Below are 22,675 nucleotides of genomic sequence, written 5' to 3'. Positions count from 1 at the left end.
GGGCTCGGGGCGAGCCGGCAGAAAGTGTTGCTTGACTGCCTTCATGACAAATTCTATTTGTTTTTTTGTTGTTGTGTGTGTTTTTATTTTTTTTTTTTTTTTGTATAGACAAATCCTACTCAGCTAGAAATAGTGCAGTGGTGATTAGCCATAGGCACTGCAGAGCTAAGCAAGATGTATTGATTTATTTCGGAGGCCCATAGCTTTTGATTAATGTTGTCCAACCCAATGGTTCACACTCGGACGTTTTCCGTGGAGGCAGGCGGGGGTCGGATTGGGTGTCACCTTGCACGACCTCAGGGGCTATGACCACTACACGTGCTTTCATACGCTAGCTAGCTAGCTAGCTGCTGTGTGTGTGTGCGTGCCATGCCATTTTAACTACTACTCCTACCTCGATCCCCTACACTACTACGACTACCACCATCACTACTACTACCCCAACTCCTATTACCACTACCACTGCTACCGCACTACTACTGCAGTCGCCACCACCAGTTCCTACTACTACTACTAACTACTAGATCTACCACTACCACCAGCACCACAACAACAACTACTACTACTACTACTGCTGTTTCACCACTATAGTACTACCATCATCCTATTAACACCACAATCACTGCTACTACTGCGACTGCTACTAGTATTACGACTGCCATCAATACAAATGTACAATGAAGTTATTGATCTATTCATCTATGTAGCACTTACTATATGTATACTGTATAGGTCAAAGCAATTTAAATTATTAAAACTGACAATATTACTACAGTATTATGTATCCTTTGTGCATGCATGTACTGTATGTCTCCAACCAAGGATGTTGATTGTTTCTGTTTAAGTTAGATTGAAGTTGCTAGATGTAAAAGCTGCTAGCAAAATATCTGTTAATTGGTAAATGGATAGGCGCCAATATGCTTTGCTTCTTCCTGCTCCTTTCTGGGATTGTTTATGTTGTCTATGTCGGTTGCTGCTCGCTCTTGCTCAATTGCTCAAATAAAATGAAACGAATGAATAAAATGCAACGGGGTTGCTCATACTGGCTACTCCAATACTAGCATGGCTGTATTCTCTAGGAGATAATTACTTAATGCACAATAGCCATGCCTGTGAGGAGCTGTAATTCATGTATTTGCTTCTTCAGTCGTTGGGCGTCCAACATGTTGTGTTGTCAGTCAGCGTGTGGGGGGAGGAAGATGTTTGTGCTAATGGAGTGCATTAGCTTAATTGGTGGCCCAGAGAAGCATCAGGACGCCTGGATTGACGCGTGCATCTGCTGGAAAGAAAAATGGAAAAGAGTTCCATTCTTCGGCCTGAAAGTTATATGAGGGCTTCTGTTTGGTAAAAGCATGTGAAAGTTTTAGCTTTTGTGGCCCAGTCGCCATCCTCTCTTTCTCTGCAATAACTAATGAATCGCCTTTTCTTTTCACCCAGTCAATAGAGAATCATTAATTTTTTTTTTTTTTTTTTTTTTTTTTTTTTAGCCGTCCTTTTGAATGATTTCAGCTCAGTGGTATCGCCGAGGCTTCTTGGCTTTGCTTTGCGCTTTGTCTTCAGATTTGATTGATTTATTTTATTATTTTTTTATTTTTTTTAACTTTGAAAGCAACGGCTCACCTGAGGCTCAAACAATGGGAGAATGATACACACACAGTTATATTTAATACACCATGTACATAAATAAAAAATAACTGTAAAAGGAAATAACACAGCCATCCTATTTTTTCATGTATAACAAATGTTTTTCTGGAGTTTTAAACAACAACAACAACAAAAAACCCCAGTAAATTTCACAGGCTACATAGCGGGAGAGTTAAGTTACTTTTTTAAAGGAAATTAGCAATTGGAAAGAAACAATAATGTGCATATTTAGATATGATAGAAAAAGTCTACATACCCATGTTTCCATACCCGGTTTTAGTGATATAAAAGATGAGATTAAGATAAATCACCTTTTCCACCATTAATGTGGCCTATAACCTGTACAACTCAATTGAAGGAAAAAAAAAATAAATTTTGGAGGAGGGAATTATGAACAGTTCCAAATAGCAGTCAGTGGGAGCACAAAACCTAAACAAAAATAGTATTGCGAAACAGTTTGACTTTATTTGGGGTTAATCAGAGGCACATTAAATAGTGGCAGGTGTATGCTGACTCCTGTTTAACATGAATTTGAATGAATGTTCATTGTGAACACATCCGCCTGCCCAGTTAAAAGCGGGTTTGCATACTTTTGCAACCACATTATCTTCCCCTCTCGAAAAAAACAATTTCAATGGAGTTTTCCAGGTTATAGGTTACATTAATGCTGGAAAATGTTTTCTATCAGCACTACATTACTACTTGCATGACTACTATTACTACTTTTACCAACATTACTACTACTACTACTACCACAACCATCACTACTACTTCTACCACCACCACTACCATTAGTACTTACACAATTACTATTACTAGTTATACCAAAATTACTACTACTGGTACTTCTTACCACCACCTCTACCTCCACCACTACGAGCACGACTATTACTTTTACCAACACTAGTACTACTAAGGCTCCAGCGACCCTAGTGAGGAGAAGCGGCTCAGAAAATAGATGGATGGATGGATAGTACTACTACTACTACTAACAATATTAACACCAACACCACCCCCGCCACCATCCCTACTAGTCGTGAAACTAAATCTATTACTACTACTATTACAGTAGTGGTAGTATCATCTACTACAACTGCTATAATTATCATTACTACCATTATTGCTACCACAGCTGTTTACTGTACTCTACTTACTACTAAAACAAAAACAAACTGAGAAAACTAATTACCGCACTTTTGCATCATCATGAATGTCACTGAATATGCGATGTTGATACGATGTTGATGTGTGTCTCATGTACGTCGTTAGCATAATCTTATCCGTATAGTTTTGAGCTCCGGTTTAGGGAGGTCATGCCCCAAACTCACGCCGGCCGCTTTTCTTCCGCGGCATCTCCGCCTCAGCAGCCGAGCTAATTACGTGGGAAGCGCCCCGCTCGGCCATCTGTCGACGCGACACAAGCGTGATATACAGTAGCGCTCCCCCCTGCAAAACACTCTCCTTGTCTGGGCTCCCGACCATGAAATATGTGGCACTGAACCGGGTTCAAAGCCGAGTGGGAAGGTAAATCAGCGCCCGGTGCACTCTTTGCAGATGGCCAATGAAAGATGCACATTATAAATCTAAACGAGCCCATCGCTTGCTAGTTTATGGCGTCCAGGTTCTATCTCTTGACTTCTTTTGTTTTTCCTGTGTGTCATAAAAGGCTTTAAAGTGTTTGAGTCGGCAAGAAAAGTGAAGAAGCCAGACGACTAAATACTGTTTTTATTGTTTTGCGTGTTTATTTGTTTGACACGTTCTACTTTTGCATAGCTGTTAGACTTTTGTATACCCCCAATCAATGCAATATTTCCATTAAATATGGATTTTGATGGTACCTACAGTGCTTAATAGACAAAAAAACAAGCGACTGTCAAATATCATGCAGTGCTTTAATGCAGACTCTTTCAATTTCCTCATTTTGCGCTGGAATGAGACATTTTAACTATCACCCATGTGTCAAGGATACCGGCTTCTAAAATGGCTGCGTCGAACGCAGGGGTCCTTGAGACCTTTTGTTACGTCCTTTTATGACAGACATGTCTACCCAATTTCGTGTTGAATGCTGAAACTGATGGCAATTATTTTTCTAACATTACATGGGGATACTGAAGGAGTTTTGCTCGAGCTGCTGTTTGTGTAGCACAGCTCGGGGCATAAATCTTACATTGCGTGCCGGTCTAATACATTTTTTAAAACGTATTATTGAAATACCTTGATTTGATTTGAATGCATTTCCCTCTTTTTGCCTTCCAGATGCCGTCTTTCAGAACCACCCTCGGCTGCGTACGCCCCCGCTGCCGCTCCCCCACTCCCACTCGCCCAACCACCTTCAGCACCATGCGGCCTCCATCAACTCCTTGAACCGGGGGCAACTACACGCCACGGAGCAACCCCAGCCCCGCGCCCACCGACGGCCGGCTCCTCCGCGCCCCCCGACGGCCCTGCAGCCGGCGGTGCCCCGGATGCGGGCGGCGCCCCGGACAACTGGCTACTCAACAGCAACATCCCGCTTGAGACCAGGTAGAGTGCGACTCCGTGTCCATGATGACATGGCGAGCTTCTTTCCAGTGTGACTGAGCACAACTTCTCATGCTAAATATGCTTGGTGTTAAAAAGAAGAAAAACAAGTCATGAAATGAGGAATATAGTTTTTCATTTCAGCGAAATCATCTGCCAATACAACAGAAAAATGTTGACTTGGCAAGATTTATTATAACAAGTCAACTGTACAGTGGTATCTTTACTTACGAGCTACGGTGTTTTTCGAGTCAATCTTTTTTCTATTTTGCGTTGAGAGCCAAAATTCTATTTACGAGCAATCTTTAAATACACCGCCGTTCTAGTGCAGTGAAAATAAACGAACAGTCAAACACAAATACAAACAAAGAGGCGCTTTCCTGGGTTAACCATTTACACCATTCCTCACACTCACGGAACTGGCAATGTAGTCAGCAAAAAGCATTATGGGTACACAGAATTAATTGCAGTGATGTTTTAAACTAGAGTTCTGTAGTTCTAGAGAATCAGTCTTGCATGTTTTTCCTGTCGATATTGTTACGAGTGTGTGGATTAGCTATTTGTCGGGCTAAGGTTGGTATATGTGAATTTACAGTAGTTCATAAAACTCTGACTGTGGCTTGTGTTTTACCTGACCTGACCTTCCAAAAAAATCTGTGATACACTGAATCCGCAATAAAAGAACCACAATATAGCGAGGGATTACTGTATTTTTTATGTTTTTATACAGTATGTAGTGTTTTTTTTGTGTGGTGGCTGGAACTGATTAAATCATTTCACATCATTTCAATGGGGAACATTGATTGATATACAAATAAACTGAGTTACGAGCAAATTTATCTATCTATATCTTAAGTCAAGGTACCACTGTATCTCTTTTTGTAAGATAAACTTACTCATAACCAGTGATAAAATCGAAATATATCTATAAAATAAGTTATAATTTACCCATAAAATACCTTGCAAGGCAAAGAAAACGCATATTTTGCCTTAATTTGAGATATTTAATCATGATTTTATTGTATTTAGTATATTGCTATGCTAGCAAGGAGTGATGAAATGAGGACGACCCCGTCAGCCAGGATGTCAAGGCTCACGATTTTAACAAACAAGAGAAAAGTGCTGCTGGCGGGCCTTTTGTTTTCGTGTTGGTTACCGGGGCGACACTGCCAAATCTCAATTATAATCACATCGGATGAGAAGTGAAAAGCGCCGCCGACCCGTGTTTATGCCGCATTAATCAGCCGGCGTGTCGCGACGCATGTTGCTCGACGAGAAGCGCTCGTGTCGAGTGTCATCGGTGTTAATGTGGCCCTGGTCTCATTATTACCACTCCGAACCGAATCAAGAGAAGCGAACGCACGTCGTACGATGGCCTCGCCTTGACTGATTAATCTATCAATTCAATATGTTTGTTATTCTGGATCATGCCAAAAAGGCTTTTGATGACAGCATTTAACATTTTGGGCAACTTCGGAGTGCTGTGTATTTTATATATTTATTTATATTTTGTACAGATTTTCATATTGAGGACCACCACGATGCAGTGTAGCTTGACCCTTGTGGGTAAAACTGAAATGTAACAATACAGTATGTTTATTATTGTGAATCATACTAAGAAGGGAGTTGAATATTTAATATTAAGGAAAGCTTTTCACGCATCGGGTCAAAGTGACCTGTATTTAAAAAAAAAAAAAAAAAAGAATTACATTTAAATGACGACAAAGTAGGATGGTCTTGTTAATTCGTTGATTTGTAGATTTGTAATTAGTATTTGAATTTACATGGGATGGAATTTACACTCCTGTTGTGTTAATTTTTTTTACAGAGAGGTTCCAGGGGTCACTGTGACCTTTTCTGTTTAATCATCCAAAAATGCAAATTCTCTTTTTTTTCTATTTTTATATATTAATTTTTATGAAAAGGAAACCCATATGGGTACCAGAATGTTTAATCCTTTTTCCCCCCTAGAATTCATTTTTTCTTGATTTTCTTTCAGCAGTCTGACCCTCAACATAACGGGAGTGTTAAAATGGAAATAAGTATACAAGTCATACACCTTTTTAAAAAATAAAATAAAAATGTTTGACGTCTGTATCACACTCACAAAGGTTGTCAGATTTACGAATTTTTTTTTAAAGTATAATATGTAATCTAAAACTCATTTAGTTTTATTTCCAGAATTTTCCAGTATTCATAGCAAAAACAGTATATTTTCAAAAGTAACTGTATGGTCATGGGGGAGGGGAGGGGGGGGGGGGGCATAACAGGCGGGTTAAAGATCCCACCATCAGTAGTTGCCACATCTAGATTTTGCCACGGCTCATCAACAGCGCAGGTTTTCTGATTCGTAAAAAAATTGAAAAACCCTTCCCGAAAACTTAGTATGCGGCTGTTAACAAACTACCTGATAGCGTGAAAATGGCCGTCGGAATCAAAATGTGAATTCCATTGTGGTGGGTCGCATTCCGATCTCGACTGTCCGTCGGTATCCAGCGTGGTCTTTCTTTTCCCTTGGGCCCAGGTATCTGTGCTCGTTAAAAGTTGTATTCCTCACCCGTGAAAAGACTTCAAAAGCAGGACTTTTCTCTTGGAGCAGCAGCCTGTCGCATGTGGATGGTCCATTCCTTCATTGTTGTTTGCTTATGGAACGGACGAGGCCAAGCGGGAAAATTAAGCATGGACTGCAAATGTGCCTTACTTTGGCGAGGCTTGTGCACAACCTTCATTAAGGCTGCTTCCTCATGCGAAAGCAATCGTAGCGACAAGCTGCTTCTGCAAATGTCGTCCCCGCAAAGCAACGGCAGCGCGAAGCACGCCGCCCCGCCCCCCGTGTCTCCCGACGTCCCCCGAGTTTCCTTTATGTTCCCTACTTGCCTCATGTATCCTGTTTCCACTTTGTTCCCTTTGTCCCTAGTGTGATACATGTTCCGTTTGTCACTGATTTTCCCTGAGTCCCTAGTATCTCGCATCGTCGCTTAGTCACCTATGTGATGCATTACCCCAGATCCTTCGTATTTGTCCCAAGTGTCTTCCAAGTTCCGTTGGCCCCATCTGTACCCCCTCACCTTAGACCCTTAACCTTCATCTCGAGTGTCATCCATGTTCTGTTTGTTTCCTATGCACCCCATTGCCCCTCTGTACGTCAACTTCGTCCCCAGTGTCTTCTTCGAACAGTTTTGTTACCTATGTACCCCATTACCCTTGGTCCTTCATGTTCCTTAAGTCCCGAAAGTGTCTTCCATTATATGTTTGTCACCCATGTACCCCATTTCCCTATGTCCTTCAACTTGAACCCTACTGTCTTCCGTTATCTGTTTGTCTCCTATTTACCCCATTAATGTATGTCCTTCATCTTTGTCCCTTGTGTCTTCCATTATCCATTTGTCATCTGTGTACCCGCACCACCCTATGCACATGCACTTTGTCCCTCCCGTCCTCAGTTTTTCATTGCCCCATCTGTTTCTCTATGTCCCTTATGTTCCCTTAGTCCCGACTCCGTAGTGTCTTCCATGATCTGTTGGTCACCGACAGTACCCTTTTACTCCGGTCCTTTGTTTTCCCTGCATCCCCAAATGCTTCTCATCTAAGGACCCCATTTACCTTATGTCCTTTACTCTTGACCTGGGTGTCTTCCATCTGTAGCGCCGTACCTTATATCCTTCACATTTGTCCCTAGTGTTTTCCAATGTACAGTTGGCTCCATCCCTACCAAATTATCCTACGACCTTCACCTTTGTCTCATGTGGGGCCTATTCCAAGTCCTGTTTGTTGCCATCATGTATTTCCTTCCCCTTGGGCCCTGGTTTTGTCTATTATCTGTCGGTTGCATAATGTAGCCCATGAGTGGTGGCTTTGCGGGGACGACACACCACTAGCGACACATTTAAAGCCATTGCAGAAAATATTAGCCACCGTAAAGTTTGCTATTTGTAAGTGACACGTTGTTCTCTTCCAACCACAACCTTACAAGGAGCCAGAACGCTCTAATGTTTATTAGAGAGGAGCAAGACGCATGCAGAGAAGGGCAGGGCTCGTACAAAACCAGGTAGGCCAGCGCGCCCAAACGATGGTTGGGGGCTAATCCCACCTTTGTCATCGTAGTAGTGATAGTAGTCGTAGTAGTACTAGTAGTTCCATAAGGTGTCCCCCGCTGTCTGTCCCTGTTGAGCGGAACACTGTATTTTCTCTGTGCTCCCTGCACGCGCATCTCACCAGCGGCTTCATATCCATCTCTCCACCTGTGTGTAGAAACATAGCAAAGCAGGCATTCCTTGAGACTTTACAGGACAACCTCATTGAGATGGACATACTGGCGTCCGCTCGCCGCGATGCCGCATACAACGACGGGTAGGTCGCATGCTTTCCCCGCTTCTGTTGCCAATGCCGTGCGCTATGTTTCCATCAGACATTCTCTGATCTCACAATGCCATCAGTGTCTGTGCGTGCGTGTGTATGTGTGCCAGAAGCTCTATCCGTCCCCATGTAGCCCTTTTACGGATAATGAAGCGTAATCGCAAACTTAAGAGGGCGTGCAAAACGTACCCCGACTGTCCGATTGTGAGGCAACCCAAGGCCATTATTTTCTCGCGGGCAATCAGTGAAGAAAAATAATGATACAGAGAAAGACTCTCGGTAGACCATGGACCTCTGTCCAGCATGAAAGAAATGCTACACAGCTGTAGATTGGTCCCTCGGGCTTAGCGACGAGATTAATACTGTGCATAAGAGAAACAAACCATGAAACACACACAAAACTAATTTTAGTTGCTGTTGATACTGTTTCACTCCAGCCCTCGAGGTGGCGATAATTCATACAGTATTAAGAACTGGAGGTTAAATCCCAAACAAATCAAGGAGGAGACGTAATGTAACGCAGTGGTTCCCAAACCGCCTATCGAAAACTTTTCACATAAGATTGACTCATTTTGTTCCAGATTTACAGTTATTGTAAATGTGAACATTGACAAATCAAAATTTCCACGCCCCATGCCTGCTGGGAGCCCCCGACATTGGGTGACAAAGCCTAACAAAAGTGGCAGTAATCCACTTAGCAAGATTCCTAGATCCGCACCCTTATCCTGTTCCGAAACCAATCAGTTAATTGGATTTTATGCTTAAGTAGTTTTAGTATGCAAGTATAAACACAAGCGATTAAAACCTGTTCGTACTCCATGGGCGTGACGATAATAGGATTAAAAAATACATACAATACAATATTAGAACAAATAAAAACAGTGTGAATTAAAGCAACTTGCAGCCTTGCAAGCCCCCAAACAGGACCCCGCCAAAACTCACTCTTTAGCACAGCCTCGAAAGCTAGAAAAAAATAGCTCCAGACGCCAGTTTGACCGAGCAACACGACGCGCGATAAAGTCTCAAGGCCTCATGCCATTAATTGAAAAATAAGTTGAAATTGCCCAAATGGGCCCCAATCCGAACCAGGAATTCCCGACCAGTGTTCCTAAGCTCTATTGAGAGCCAAAGGACATATTTTATATTTGGAAGAATCTCACGGCACACTACTAAATGAGAATGTCACAAAAATGATATATTCGAAAATAATGATGATGTGTGGTGGTCGTGGAAGAGCATTTAATTGTTCGTCACTATGCGTTGCTGGCATAGAAAGATGAACAAAGATACATTATTTACACTTAAAAGCTAATGAGATTTGTGGGGACAGAGCATGGCATCACAGTTTGATGATCATTCAAAAAGGGGCTGCAAGGGACCATTTATCTGCGCTTGCAGTTTTAATTGATTAAAGCCTCAAATACAAGTACTGCAATGGGTAGCCTATAAAGGTTTAATACAACATGGTCAGGTTGTATGTAGTCTTTTTTAATAGATGTAAAAAACAATTTAAAAAAAATGGCAGTCATCACTCCTCAAGCTGAACCACCATGTCTGGTGGTTCACCCACCCCTGTACTTAAAGGTAACACATGTTCCCAGTCACGTCCTCCGTGCCACGTCGTAACGTGCCATTTAATCACTCACGTCCACCTCTTGTAAACGTGTCAGTAAAAGGGCCTTGACAGTGGCGCGGCCGCCTCTGATGGAACGCCAGTGCGGCCCCGCTGACGTGGCCCGGGCCGCCTTCCTCCAAGGACGAATGAATGGCCTCGACACGCACTTCTGCGGTTTCCCGGAATTACTCCTTGATTCTTTGCCGTGAATACGGAAAGAAAACGAGGCGGCGAGTTTGATTTAATATTAATTCTCTGAGCAAAGTCTAGTGCAGCGGTCCTCAACTATTTGTCATTTGGGTCATTTGGCGCAAGGCCGAACAGAGCCTGAACAATATTTTGCTGGTAGGTCGATAGATAGGCAACTAGTTAGCTAGCGAGATAGATAGATAGATAGATAGATAGATAGATAGATAGATAGATAGATAGATAGATAGATAGATAGATAGATAGATAGATAGATAGATGGATGGATGGATGGATGGATGGATGGATGGATGGATGGATGGATGGATGGATGGATAGATAGATAGATAGATAGATAGATAGATAGATAGATAGATAGATAGATAGATAGAAAATTTAAATTAATTAAATTCGACATGAACAACACGAAGTGTCATTATTTCAAAACATAGAAGAAAAGGAAAATGTTAATCCTTTGGTGTACTTGTTAGCGTAATGTTTTTTTTTTTTTTTTTTTTTTAATAAATATTGCTTTATATGAACTCAACCCAGGGCTAAAAAAATGTTGGGGACTTCTCCTTTAGTACGTTTTATGTCTCGCGGCTAATCCAGCCGCAGGGTTACTATGGCGACGGTACAGAGTGTGCCTGGGAACACAATTGCACTTCATAGACAGCCCGCGTTGACATAGACTCAAACCACTTCCCTGTCCACAGGCACTTCCTGTTCAAGCCAGGCGGAACCTCGCCCATGTATTGCACCACGTCGCCGGGGTACCCGCTGACCTCCAGCACGGTGTACTCGCCGCCCCCGCGACCCCTGCCACGCAGCACCTTTTCCCGGCCCGCCTTCAGTCTGAAGAAGCCCTACAAGCACTGCAACTGGAAATGCGCCGCCCTCACCGCCATCCTGGTCTCCATCACGCTGCTCTTCCTGCTGGCCTACTTCATCGGTGAGTTCCAGCCATTTATTTTCTGTACAGCTTATCTCGCTAGGATATGTCTTCCATCTGTAGCACCTTTCCATGTCTTCTGATCAAAAGCTGTGCTGATGTCAAATCCAAAGCGATGCAACACCGCTATCTCCTGGCATCTGCTTGTCATTACAGTTATGCAGAAGCTTGAATGTCACAGACGAGCTGGACGAGACCCTATTCCTAACTGTTGAAAATTGTACTTGATTAATTTATTAGTGGGTGCCAATAAACGGTTGGGTTCCAGTTGACAAATATAAATGTCCACGGCAGTGAATTAGTTAATTGAAGACTCTAAATTCTCCAAAGGTGCCAATGCTTCCATCCATCCATTTTCTGAGCCGCTTCTCCTCACTCGGGTCGCGGGCGTGCTGGAGCCTATCCCAGCTATCATCGGGCAGGAGGCGGGGCACACCCTGAACTGGTTGCCAGCCAATCGCTTGTTTGTCTTTGATTGCCTTGCAATTGGCTGGCGACCAGTCCAGGGTGTACCCCGCCTCTTGCCCGAAGTCAGCTAGGACACGCTGCAGCTCACCCGCGACCCGAGTGACAAGACGCGCTACAGAATATGGATAGATAAATATCACACTAACATTAGTAACATTATGCTTTGAGCTTCATCACCAATAACAAGTGCAGATTTTGACTTTTTTTGTTTAAATATAAATAATATATTTGCATATGTTGACCTACAGCATATTGCATTGTTTTCATTTTTCTGTGTGTGGCCCTCAGTGGGAAAAAGATAATTGGACGACACTGGGGTAGGTAGTATAAATACACAGGTTTTAAGACATCGGTGAGCGCTTTTGAAACTAGTAGTGTAAATTCAAATTTTTTTTTGCTGAAATTAAATCATGCATTTCATTTCATTTCTTTTCTTCTTAAGGCCATGATTTTGCAGTGTTGACGCAGTTTCATTGCTTTCTCACCAGCCAGCTAACCTTGACCGGGATAACGTTGTCACTTGAGAAAAGTGCAATCACCGTTCTTGCTGATGTCCGCTCCTCAGATAAGACTTGCCCATTTTCTTTTTTAATAAATTTCCCCCCCAACCTGCACAGCCCAGCTGGCTAAAGGCTATCTCTGCGCTATTAAATCAGCTCTCCCTCTTTTGGCCAACCCCTAAGTGAATCACACACGGGTAATATACGCTATCATTTATCTCTATGATCTATATTTAATACGGTTCGCAATTCTTTCTGACGGTTGAGAAAGCGGACATTTTTAAAGATGCCAAAAGGTGGAATAAAACTTGAGATGACCATTGACTTTTTCCGCTCATTGTTCTGTTGATAATCTGGATGCAAATTATTTTCTACCACGATATTTATTTGTATAATTTAGAGCCCTTAAATCACAAGTGGGCGAAGTATGGTCATTTTGGGCTACCGAGCATTTATGTATTCAAGAGATAATAATATTTGTTTCGCAAATTAAAATGTATTTAGTCATTTATCTCAATAAACAATTGGTTAATTCATTTATTGTAAATATTACAAAAAATTGTAATTAATAATTTTACACCTTCCATCCATCCATCCATTCATTTTCTACCACTTATCCGAGGTCGGGTCGCGAGGGCAGTAGCTTTAGCAGGGACGCCCAGACTTCCCTCTCCCCAGCCACGTGCCCGGAACACCTCACCAGGGAGGCGTCCGGGAGGCATCCGAATCAGATGCCCCAGCCACCTCATCTGGCTCCTCTCGATGTGGAGGAGCAGCGGCTCTTCTCTGAGCCCCTCCCGGATGACCGAGCTTCTCACCCTATCTCTAAGGGAGAGCCCGGACACCCTGTGGAGGAAACTAATTTTGGTCGCTTGTATCCGGGATGTTGTTCTTTCGGTCACGACCCACAGCTCGTGACCATAGGTGAGGGATGGAACGTAGATCGACCGGTAAATCGAGGGCTTCGCCTTTCGGCTGAGCTCCTTCTTTATCACAACGGATCGATACAAAGTCCGCATCACTGCAGACGCTGCACCGATTCGGCTTTCAATCTCCCGTTCCATTCTTCCCTCACTCGTGAACAAGACCCCAAGATACTTGAACTCCTCCACTTGGGGCAGGATCTCATCCTGGAGAGGGCACGCCACCCTTTTCCGACTGAGGACCATGGTCTCAGATTTGGAGGTGCTGATTCTCATCCCAGCCGCTTCACACTCAGCTGTGAACTGCTCCAGTGATAGTTGGAGATCACAGCTTGATGAAGCCAAAAGAACCACATCATCTTTAAAAAGCAGAGATGCAATACTAAGGCCACCAAACCGGACTCCCTTCACGCCTCGGCTGCGCCTTGAAATTCTGTCCATAAAAGTACTCTTACTGCCGGATATGCGGACCAAACTCTGACTCCAGTCGTACAGGGACCGAACAGCCCATATCACGGGGTTTCGGTACTCCATACTCCCGAAGCACCCCCCACAGGACTCCCACAGGGACATGGTTGAACGCCTTCTCCAAGTCCACAAAACACATGTAGACTGGTTGTCTCTGTCCCCGGATGGTGGACCAGAATTTCCTCGAAGCCGTCCGGAAGTCTTTCTCCAGGGCCTCACCGAACTCCTCCCATACCCGGGTTTTTGCTTCAGCAACCATCAAAGCTGCATTCTGCTTGGCCAGCCGGTACCCATCAGCTGCCTCAGGAGTCCCACAGGTCAAAAAGGCCCAATAGGACTCCTTCTTCAGCTTGGCGGCATCCATCACTGTTGGTGTCCAACAACGGGTTCGGGGATTGCCGCCACGACAGGCACCGACCACCTGATGGCCACAGCTCCGCTCGGCCGCCTCAGCAATGGCGGCGTGGAACATGGACTCGATGTCCCCCGCCTCTACCGGAACATGAGCAAAGTTCTGTCGGAGGTGGGAGTTGAAACTCCTTCTGACAGGGGATTCTGCCAGTCGTTCACAGCACACCACAAAGTTGATCATCGAACTGCAACTTAGGGTGTCCTGGTGCTAAGTGCACGTGTGGACACCCTTATGCTTAAACATAGTGTTCGTTATGGACAATCCGTGATGATCACAGAAGTCCAATAACAGAACAGTTCTGATCGGGGGGGCCGTTCCTCCTAATCACGCCCTTCCAGGTCTCACTGTCATTGCCCACGTGAGCATTGAAGTCCCCCAGCAGAACGATGGAGTCCCCAGCGGGAGCGCTCTCCAGCACCCAATCCAAGGACTCCAAAAAGGGTAGGTACTCTGAACTGCTGTTTGGTGCATAGGCACAAACAACAGTCAGGACCCGTCCCCCACCCGAAGGCGGAGGGATGCTATACAGGCGCATGAGCCGGGGAGCAATAAGTATACCCACACCTGCTTGGTGCCTCTCACCATGGGCAACTCCAGAGTGGAAGAGAGTCCAACCCCACTGGCTCCGTTACCAGTCCTCTCGAGAAATGTTTTCCCACCCCTGACTAATTTCTATGATCTCTATTTAATACGGTTGCTGTGTTTTTGCAAGATGACGGTTGAAAGACGAGATGACCATTAACCTTTCGCCGTCGCAGTTCTAATGATTATCTGGTTGCAGATTATATTCTATTACGAGGTTTAATGGTGGAATCTGGAGCCCCTAAAGGCATAACAACGGCAGTTGAAAAGCACGTCTGCACTTAATTGCTAGCTTTTGTATGGGACCAGCTGGAATTGTATGCCAGCGATACATTTGGTTTAAAGTCAGCCGCTATCACGTTGGAATTGAGATGTCAACACAGGCAATAATGGCGTCTCGTGATGACTTCTCCTCATATATAGGCTAGCCAACCCGCGACCTTGAAACAAACGAGGAATTTTAAAATTAATTCTGTCAGTCGTAAATTAATCAAGCATAACGTTTAACCTTTAAAACTTTTTTGCTCAGTAATGCAAGTAAATATCTACACAGCACTGCATTGAGATATGAATAAAATGTTTTGTTTGTTGTTGGAATTTGCAACATGTTTTGGGGAATATTTGCAAGTTTGAGTATTGTGAATATGTGGAAGTATGAGGGGTAAAATCGCTGGAAAGATATGGAACTTCATTCACTTCATTTTTTTCTTGTAGAAAAATATGGAATTATGGGAAAACTGGATTTGTGTGTGTGTGAAAAATACAAACCTGAAGGTCCAGAATTTTTTTTCAATATTTAGAATTTTAGATGGATGGAATCAGTAGCTGCAGTATAAAATGTATTATTATTATTATTTTTTTTTTTTTGTACATCACCTCATTAGATGGTGAAGGTGTACCTGATTTTATGGTCACGTAGTGTACGATTGGCAAGTGGGCATACAAATGGTTAGAATGAGACAAATTAATTTTTCATTGAGGACATTTTGAATAGTTATTAAGCCATAACAATTGGGGAAGGTTATCAATTTCCGGCTCTTCCTTCCCCTGAGGGCCAAGCACACTAAAAACTGCATTAATAGTAATCCATTTTATTTAAAAATTCATTATTTTGTCAAAAGATGATTAGCTATGTTCTGTGGCCGGCTGTGATTAGAGATAAATCTGCGAGATTTAAGCAGGATGAAAGTGGATTTTGGGGGTCCAGGTCCAAAGCTTCATCACGCTGTGTAATCATGGCTAAAAAAAAAAAAAAAAAAACACACTCCATCTCCAGGTGCATCAAAACACGAGGAGACCGAGCATCACCCCAATCAGCGGCCGTGTTTAATTACGTAAAAGGCTGCTGAAAAAATGCCATTTGATTTCGAGTGCAATTAATTGCGCAAGCTTGTAATTGAGGGAACTGGAGGTGAGATGTCGAATTATGCCAATAAGGCCTCGTGATGCATGTTGTGACCTGAGAGTTGGTTTTGGTTCCTCGCCGTTTCGCGTGCTGTAACTCAATGAAGTGCACCGTTTGTTTTCAGTCACTACGTGTTCAGTAAAACTTAAAGATTTCACACTGACGGATTGCTAATTGTGCTTGAAATTCAGAATCAGAATCACGCGAAGCCTTTGGATACTGATCTACCTTTGGTATCATGTGGCCATTTATAATCATTTAAATTTGTCAATATAGTCTTGGAAGTGAGAGGAAACACAGACAAAAAACATGCTGTGAAAAACATTCACATTTGATCGTGCTTGACTCTTGCCGGAAGTGGAACTAGAGCACAAAACTCCTCTTTTGGCCTCCCTCCACTGGCTGCCTGTGCAATTTCGAGTTCATTTTAAGACTGCTATTCGCTTTCAAAACTCCAAATGGTCTCGCCCCGTCTTAACTCTCTGAGGTGCTCCATCTCTACACTTCTGCTTTCGGTCAGCTGACCAGCTGCTCCTGGAGGTACCAGAGTCTTTAGCGGGAGCCCAGAGTCGAGCGGACTTTTTCAATCGCTGGTGGAATTACCTCCCGGTATACATTGGACAAGCCCCTTTACTGTCTATTTCTGAAACCCACCTTAAAACCCTTTTTTTTTTTTTTTTGCAGTATAGGTCTGTGTTCAACATAGCAACAACAACAAACTAGCAAAAATGAGTAAAAAAAACTCATGGTTTTGGACAGATTCTTCAGAAAGAAGAAAAGGCCAAATAATGAAACAAAAGAAGAGTCGATAACTCCCAAGAAAAAGAAAGCTGAATTTAAGAGACTTGATTCCCATGAACCTATAGCTTGCTTTGTGTAATATGTGGCGACGTTCTCACAATTGAGGCAATGAAGCCTTCAAAACTGTCCAAAAAAAAAAGCACTTGGCTTTAAACGATTAGGATTTTGGGGGCCAATCACCGATCAGCGAGTTTAAAAAAGCGATAATTGATCACCAATCCGATCACAAGATGGAGCAATGTGTTTATTTAAATGACCTGTTCATTTACTGTATATACTTGTGTACTTAATTGCTAAAAAAACAACAACTATATTTTCAATAAATAATGTATCTTTGTTCATCTATTTATGCCAGTGAGGCATAGTGACAGACAGAACAAATGAATGGTCTTCTATTAGATGGCAGGAAGAACATACAGTAATTAATGTATCCACTTTTTGTGACATTTTTGTTTCTTGGTGTGCCGTGAGATTTTTCAATTGTAAAATATGTTCCTTGGATCCATAAAGGTTGGAAATCACTTCTCTAGTCAGATCGTGTATTCTAATGAGTCAGGTCAAACAACATTCCAACGTGGCAGAAACAATGGGTGCTAAATTACTGTAATGAAATTACTTTATTGTAATTAAATTACTTCACCCACACCGAAACTTTAGAGCATGACTCGACAGAACGGCGGCATGTTTACGTACAACCGTCAGTGCTAGCACTAGCTTGCTAGGCTACATAACGTTTTTGTTGCCTGCTTGTGAGCCGTATCGTATTAAAAGTACGTGAACAAGCGAGCCTTAAACGAACGTCCTGTCCTGTCCTGTGCACCGGTGACTACCGACACGTTTTTCCCCCATATTGTCCTTATAATACAGTTGGCGCGATCCACTCTTGTTGTCAGTCGCCACGGTAACGAGTGTATCCGGTCGCATTTGAGTTGACAAGATAAAGCCCAGTGATCGTAAAAAATGGGATGCGGTGCTATCGGAATACAATATTTTATTGCAGTAGTCTGAATATAGTGCAATCGTGAAAGAGCACATTTGTCTTGTAGTCTGACCCAGGCATTACGTGTTGTCTGTCCCACACCGCTGACATGCTTTTTTTTTTTTTTATAACTTTATTGGCCGTCAGATATTTACAGTACTACGTCAAAAGACACGCGACAAGGCTAAAAATAAACTAGCTTTTGGATTCAAATATACTGTGCACGATGGCGATGCGGAGTGAATGTCTTTTGCGATCGGCGAATTATGACATTTAGCCGATCATCATAAAATGTTAATTATCGGCCGATACCGATCAGGCCGCTAAAATCGGTGCATAGTCTAAAAAGCACTGACCTTGCTTCGATTTCCAACATCCTATTGGTGTGAAGTGGGATTTTCTGCAATGACGGCGACTGAAACAAAATTACACAGCAGACTGGACATAAGTAACACACTTCGGGTGTCATCGTCTCTTATTACCCCAAGATAAGATCCGACCAAGTGCAGGGCAACAGCTACATTCAGCATAACGGTAGCTTTTTATTTTGAATAATTTGACTTTATTTGTTTCCATGCCGGTCTTTCTAAATACTGCTTTACCTGAAACCGGGCCGTGGCTCTTAAAAGGTTGGGGACGGCTGGAATACATATTATATTTTCAGAATGTTAATGTTCGCTGGCGAGTTCAGACGCCCCTCTGATGATTAAAAGCGGCGATATGAACAGAAACACGCCCGTCATCACATCAGCGGACGAGCCGGCGGCGAACAGCGTGGACTCAACTCAGATGGGCCGAGCAGTCTTTTATTTCCGTGTCGCCTAATTGGCACTCGGTGTGACCCAACGTTGCTGCCAAGATGTAAGTGAAAGGAGGCCACAACACGCGCTTGGAAACTCTTGAGAGGTCAGCGGCTTGTCAAGAGCGAAGCTTGTCTCCGTCAGTGGATGTCTCATTAGAAGTGTCTAGTTAGTCCTACAAAACCCTCCCTGTGTCATTGCAAAATTTGTACAGCCAGAAAACAAAAAACAAAATAGGGTAACTCTCTTGTCTCGGGTCTAATCTTCTGCCGGTGACAGATACCCCGACGTAAATCTTTCAAAACGGGGGCGCTCGTTTCCCATTGGAGGCCTCGGGGACGGATGCGATGAAGAATGGGCCCCAGCGAAGACACATTACTAGGACACTTGGAACGACACATCCTGCCTGCCCGGTGACTTTGTAAAAGTGTTTCCTGCCCGACGCGCTCGCTTTGTCGCTCTCTCTTTCTCTCTCTCGCCACAAACTGGGCATAAAACCACAAATCAAAAAGGCAGCTTTGGCAATGACAAACAAAAAGACGAGCGCTCAGTTTGTTCACTGGTTGTCGTCACGGACGTAGATCAATGGCTTGCTGAGTGTTGTGGCGAAACTTTGAAGAAAAGCACACAGACAAGACTTGACATTTATGTACACTAAGACCTCAATATTTATGCAGTCTTTTCCATGGCATTTCCCTTTGAGTCTTCCTTTAATGGTATTCTAAATGTGTCTATCCTGTGTGTGTTGGGGACTACTATCCTGGAGCATGTATACCTGCACAAGGTTTTTAATGAATATTAGGTAAAATATGGAGGAGGCCACCTCAGCCTAATTCCGGCCCCCACCTTCAGTCTGACATCATGAAAACGGTTCTCTTCATCCGACCGGGTTTGCACTAGTAGGGCTATTTTTAACTGCACTTGCGGCATTACGGCGGGCTGACGCTGGACCGGAAACAGTTGGAAGTCTTTCCTGAAATTGTCAATGGATTTTCTGTCCTTCTGACAGTGTGCCAGATGATTTGGGGGATTTTCAAACGGGTAAATATTGTTTCTTTAGTAATCCAGCGTGTCTGATTTCACAGAACTCAATTCTAAACGAGCATTCCATCTTATGTTTTACACATGTTTCTTATGTTTTGCAACAAAATTTCTTCTTTGGAACTCACTACTACCTTTATTAAGAGTCTTCAAATCCAAACTGAAGACACACCTATTCCGGACTGCCTACTTCCTTGAACATTTGCCATTTTAATTAATGTTTTATGGAGTTATTTTTTTGTATTGCTTGATTTCTTTTAACTATGATTGTACGGTGCCCTTCAGTGGCTTGATAGGCGCCTATAAATAAAATGAATAATTATATATTAAAAAATGAACTGTTAATTTCTCAAGGCGAGATGGTGTGTTTTAAGAAAAGAACAAAAGAATGATCTGCCTCAATTTGAGCCAAGAAACAGTGATGAACAAATCGAATGAGGATGACGCTTAATCAATGCTATTAGTTTGCATATATTTTTTAATTTTGGAGTCGTTCTTTAGCACCGTTTATGTCAATAAATCAAGTGCAAGTCATACGTTGAAGGGAGAAGATAAAACACACAAAATGATCAAATGATGAATGATATTGTCTGCTTAATCAAAAAATGTCAGATTCGCTTATAATCGTCTTTGAATTTCAAATAAACTGTCTTGCATAAACTGAAATTGGAATGTCTTTCACTCAACAGTGGCCTGTTAGGAGTGTCAATTTCCAAGTTTATAAATGAACTGCGTGCTTATTTACCGGAAGAGGTTAAGAGAAGCAACAAACCAATAAAATGGACTTATTGAGTTACTGGTCCTTTTTTCCTGCTGACTGTTGAATTCCAACGTATTTATTTTTGCCTCGCTAAGCTCGTCTTGTCCATTCACCTATTGGTGATCTGCCCCCCCTCACCTCACCCCCAAACCTCTGTCCCCCACACCAGCATTGTAGGACATTTCTTTTGTCGACCTTGTAAAATATCAGCATGCTTTATCCGCTGAGTTAACATTGAAATACCTTTGTGTCTGACTGCTGGCTTTTTATTTTTTTATTTTTTATTTTTTTTTTACTTTTTGGCTTCAGTCTTGTTGTTGGGGGTGGGGGGTAATCAGCTTTGAGCAATCACAAGGCATCAGGGAGGTCCACGGCAACGTCGGCAGGCAGATGTTGTCGCTCGGGGTCAGCGTGGCACTCGGATGCCAAATCTCAGCGGAATTTGCCGTGAACCATTAAACCGTACGTCATCTTTGAGTTCAACTGCCTGTTTTCACTTGGAGCGCTTTTGGTTGGAGTCAGGTTGATGTTTTTTTTTTTTTTTCAACATAGTCTCATTGACCAATCTGCATCAATCCATGCATCGATATTCAGTGATCCCATTTTGTGTTCGATAGGCCTAGATTTGTCCGTGAATGGCAACAGGTTAATTGTACCTTCTGCCATCTAGTGGGAAAGTATTTAATTGTTCTTCCTGTCACTATAAATCGCTGGCATAGACAGATGAACAAAAATCCACAATTTGTAATAAAACTGTAGTCGCAGCATCTGTGAAAGCCGGGACATAAGTCCCACCTTCCTGCAGTCTCATTGTACACTCATTGGACTACTTTTGCTGACTGTTCACACCATCATTGTGGCGGTCTTATATTTGATCAAATTTTCCTTAAACGTTATCCTTTAAAGTCTTGAAACTGGCATCCTTACTTACCCCTGCAAGTCTATAATCTATCCACTAGCAACAGTGTTCTTAAATTATCAGTGGATTTGATCATTAAATTTCCCAAACAACTGGATGCATCTTTTTGAGTGTCAATATCCAAAATACACTTCTTGTGTCTCCCCTCCCAGCCATGCACCTTTTCGGACTAAACTGGCACCTGAAGCCCACGCAGAGACAGATGTACCGCGTGACCGACGACAATACAAGTGGCCTACCTTTCCCTACCGACCTGAGCTTGAGGCCGCTGGGCAACACGGGCTTGGAGGTACCCGATCGCAGGGGCAAAGACGACGGTAAGTTCGGCTTCTAAGTGCTTTATCGCAACAACACAGGCGGAAAGTTCTGCTGGGGAAACAAAAGTTTTGCTGATGACATTTGCGGCGAGTCTACGGTTGTTTTCACATTGTGCCCACTCAGGCCTCTGTGGCATGCAGCAAGATCTGCATTGTAATCCTGTGAAAGTGCTTGTCAGTGGGTAAGCATTATTTTTTTCCTGGAGGGAGAAAATGGCACAGCTTAAGGGAACCAGTGTCCCGGGGCTACAACTGTGGGGGTTGGGGGGGTGATTAGCCACCCGCTCGCCCTTCATAACGAATGCGATCCTTTCATCTCCCCGCCCGGACCGCCGTGCCTGGCAGCCAAAGAAAGCATGTGCTAGCCCCACGGTACCGACGGCTCAGCTCCAGGAAATTTTGCTCGCTTCCATTCCGGAGCAAATGAGCCAAAATGTAGCCGTGCCATTTGCCACTGGCAGGCCGCAAAAGGTAGAGAATGGGGTCATTACCATATAGATGAATCCCGCACTTGTCTTTTTTCATTTAACACATGGCAGAAAAGTGTGTTTCGCGAGGGAGGCGGCGGCTGCCGAAAAGGTCCGAGCTCAGCCGCCGGAGATAGGAAATCAATAGTTTTTGGAATAAGCCTCATTCTGGGTTGCTGTCACTGGTAACAATGACGAGTCGCTGTCGTGTTTTGCAGCACCAGCAGTACATTTACATGGAGTTCAGCCAGATAAGCTAATTGGGTTGGCAATGACTGACACGTAGGCCACCCAATGATGGCACAAACAATGACTGAACAGCCTACCAGTGACTGATGAACCTTGCACCTTGACCTATGAGTGTTTTCGAAGCAGAGTTCCCTAAAATGGCCAGCCTTGTTTGAGAATTTTGACCGATCTTTAAAGCCCGAGAGGTTATTGTTCTGTGACACTATAAGCAACAAATCTACCGAAGGAAAAAATAGATGTTTTGTTTTTGACAAAAAAAAAACTAGAAATCTACCTTTTTCTATTGTTCAGCTATCTGCAGCAGAAGATCG

General features: G+C 43.2%; 1 protein-coding gene across 1 annotated transcript in view; it reads left to right on the top strand.

Moving 5' to 3' along the window:
* The window catches only part of tenm4 (teneurin transmembrane protein 4), a 193,417-nt gene that overhangs the window by 76,360 nt on the left and 94,382 nt on the right, over positions 1 to 22,675 (top strand). Inside the window, 7 exon segments of the mRNA XM_061680943.1 lie at positions 3,901 to 4,013; positions 4,015 to 4,068; positions 4,070 to 4,167; positions 8,138 to 8,212; positions 8,416 to 8,514; positions 11,038 to 11,273; positions 21,484 to 21,648. Coding sequence (XP_061536927.1) covers positions 3,901 to 4,013; positions 4,015 to 4,068; positions 4,070 to 4,167; positions 8,138 to 8,212; positions 8,416 to 8,514; positions 11,038 to 11,273; positions 21,484 to 21,648 — 840 coding nt within the window.

Source organism: Phycodurus eques, chromosome 7 (genome assembly GCF_024500275.1).
Source record: "Phycodurus eques isolate BA_2022a chromosome 7, UOR_Pequ_1.1, whole genome shotgun sequence".
Lineage (NCBI taxonomy): Eukaryota > Metazoa > Chordata > Actinopteri > Syngnathiformes > Syngnathidae > Phycodurus > Phycodurus eques.
The sequence above is the reverse complement of the archived record's forward strand: the minus strand, read 5'-3'. Positions and strand labels throughout refer to the sequence as shown.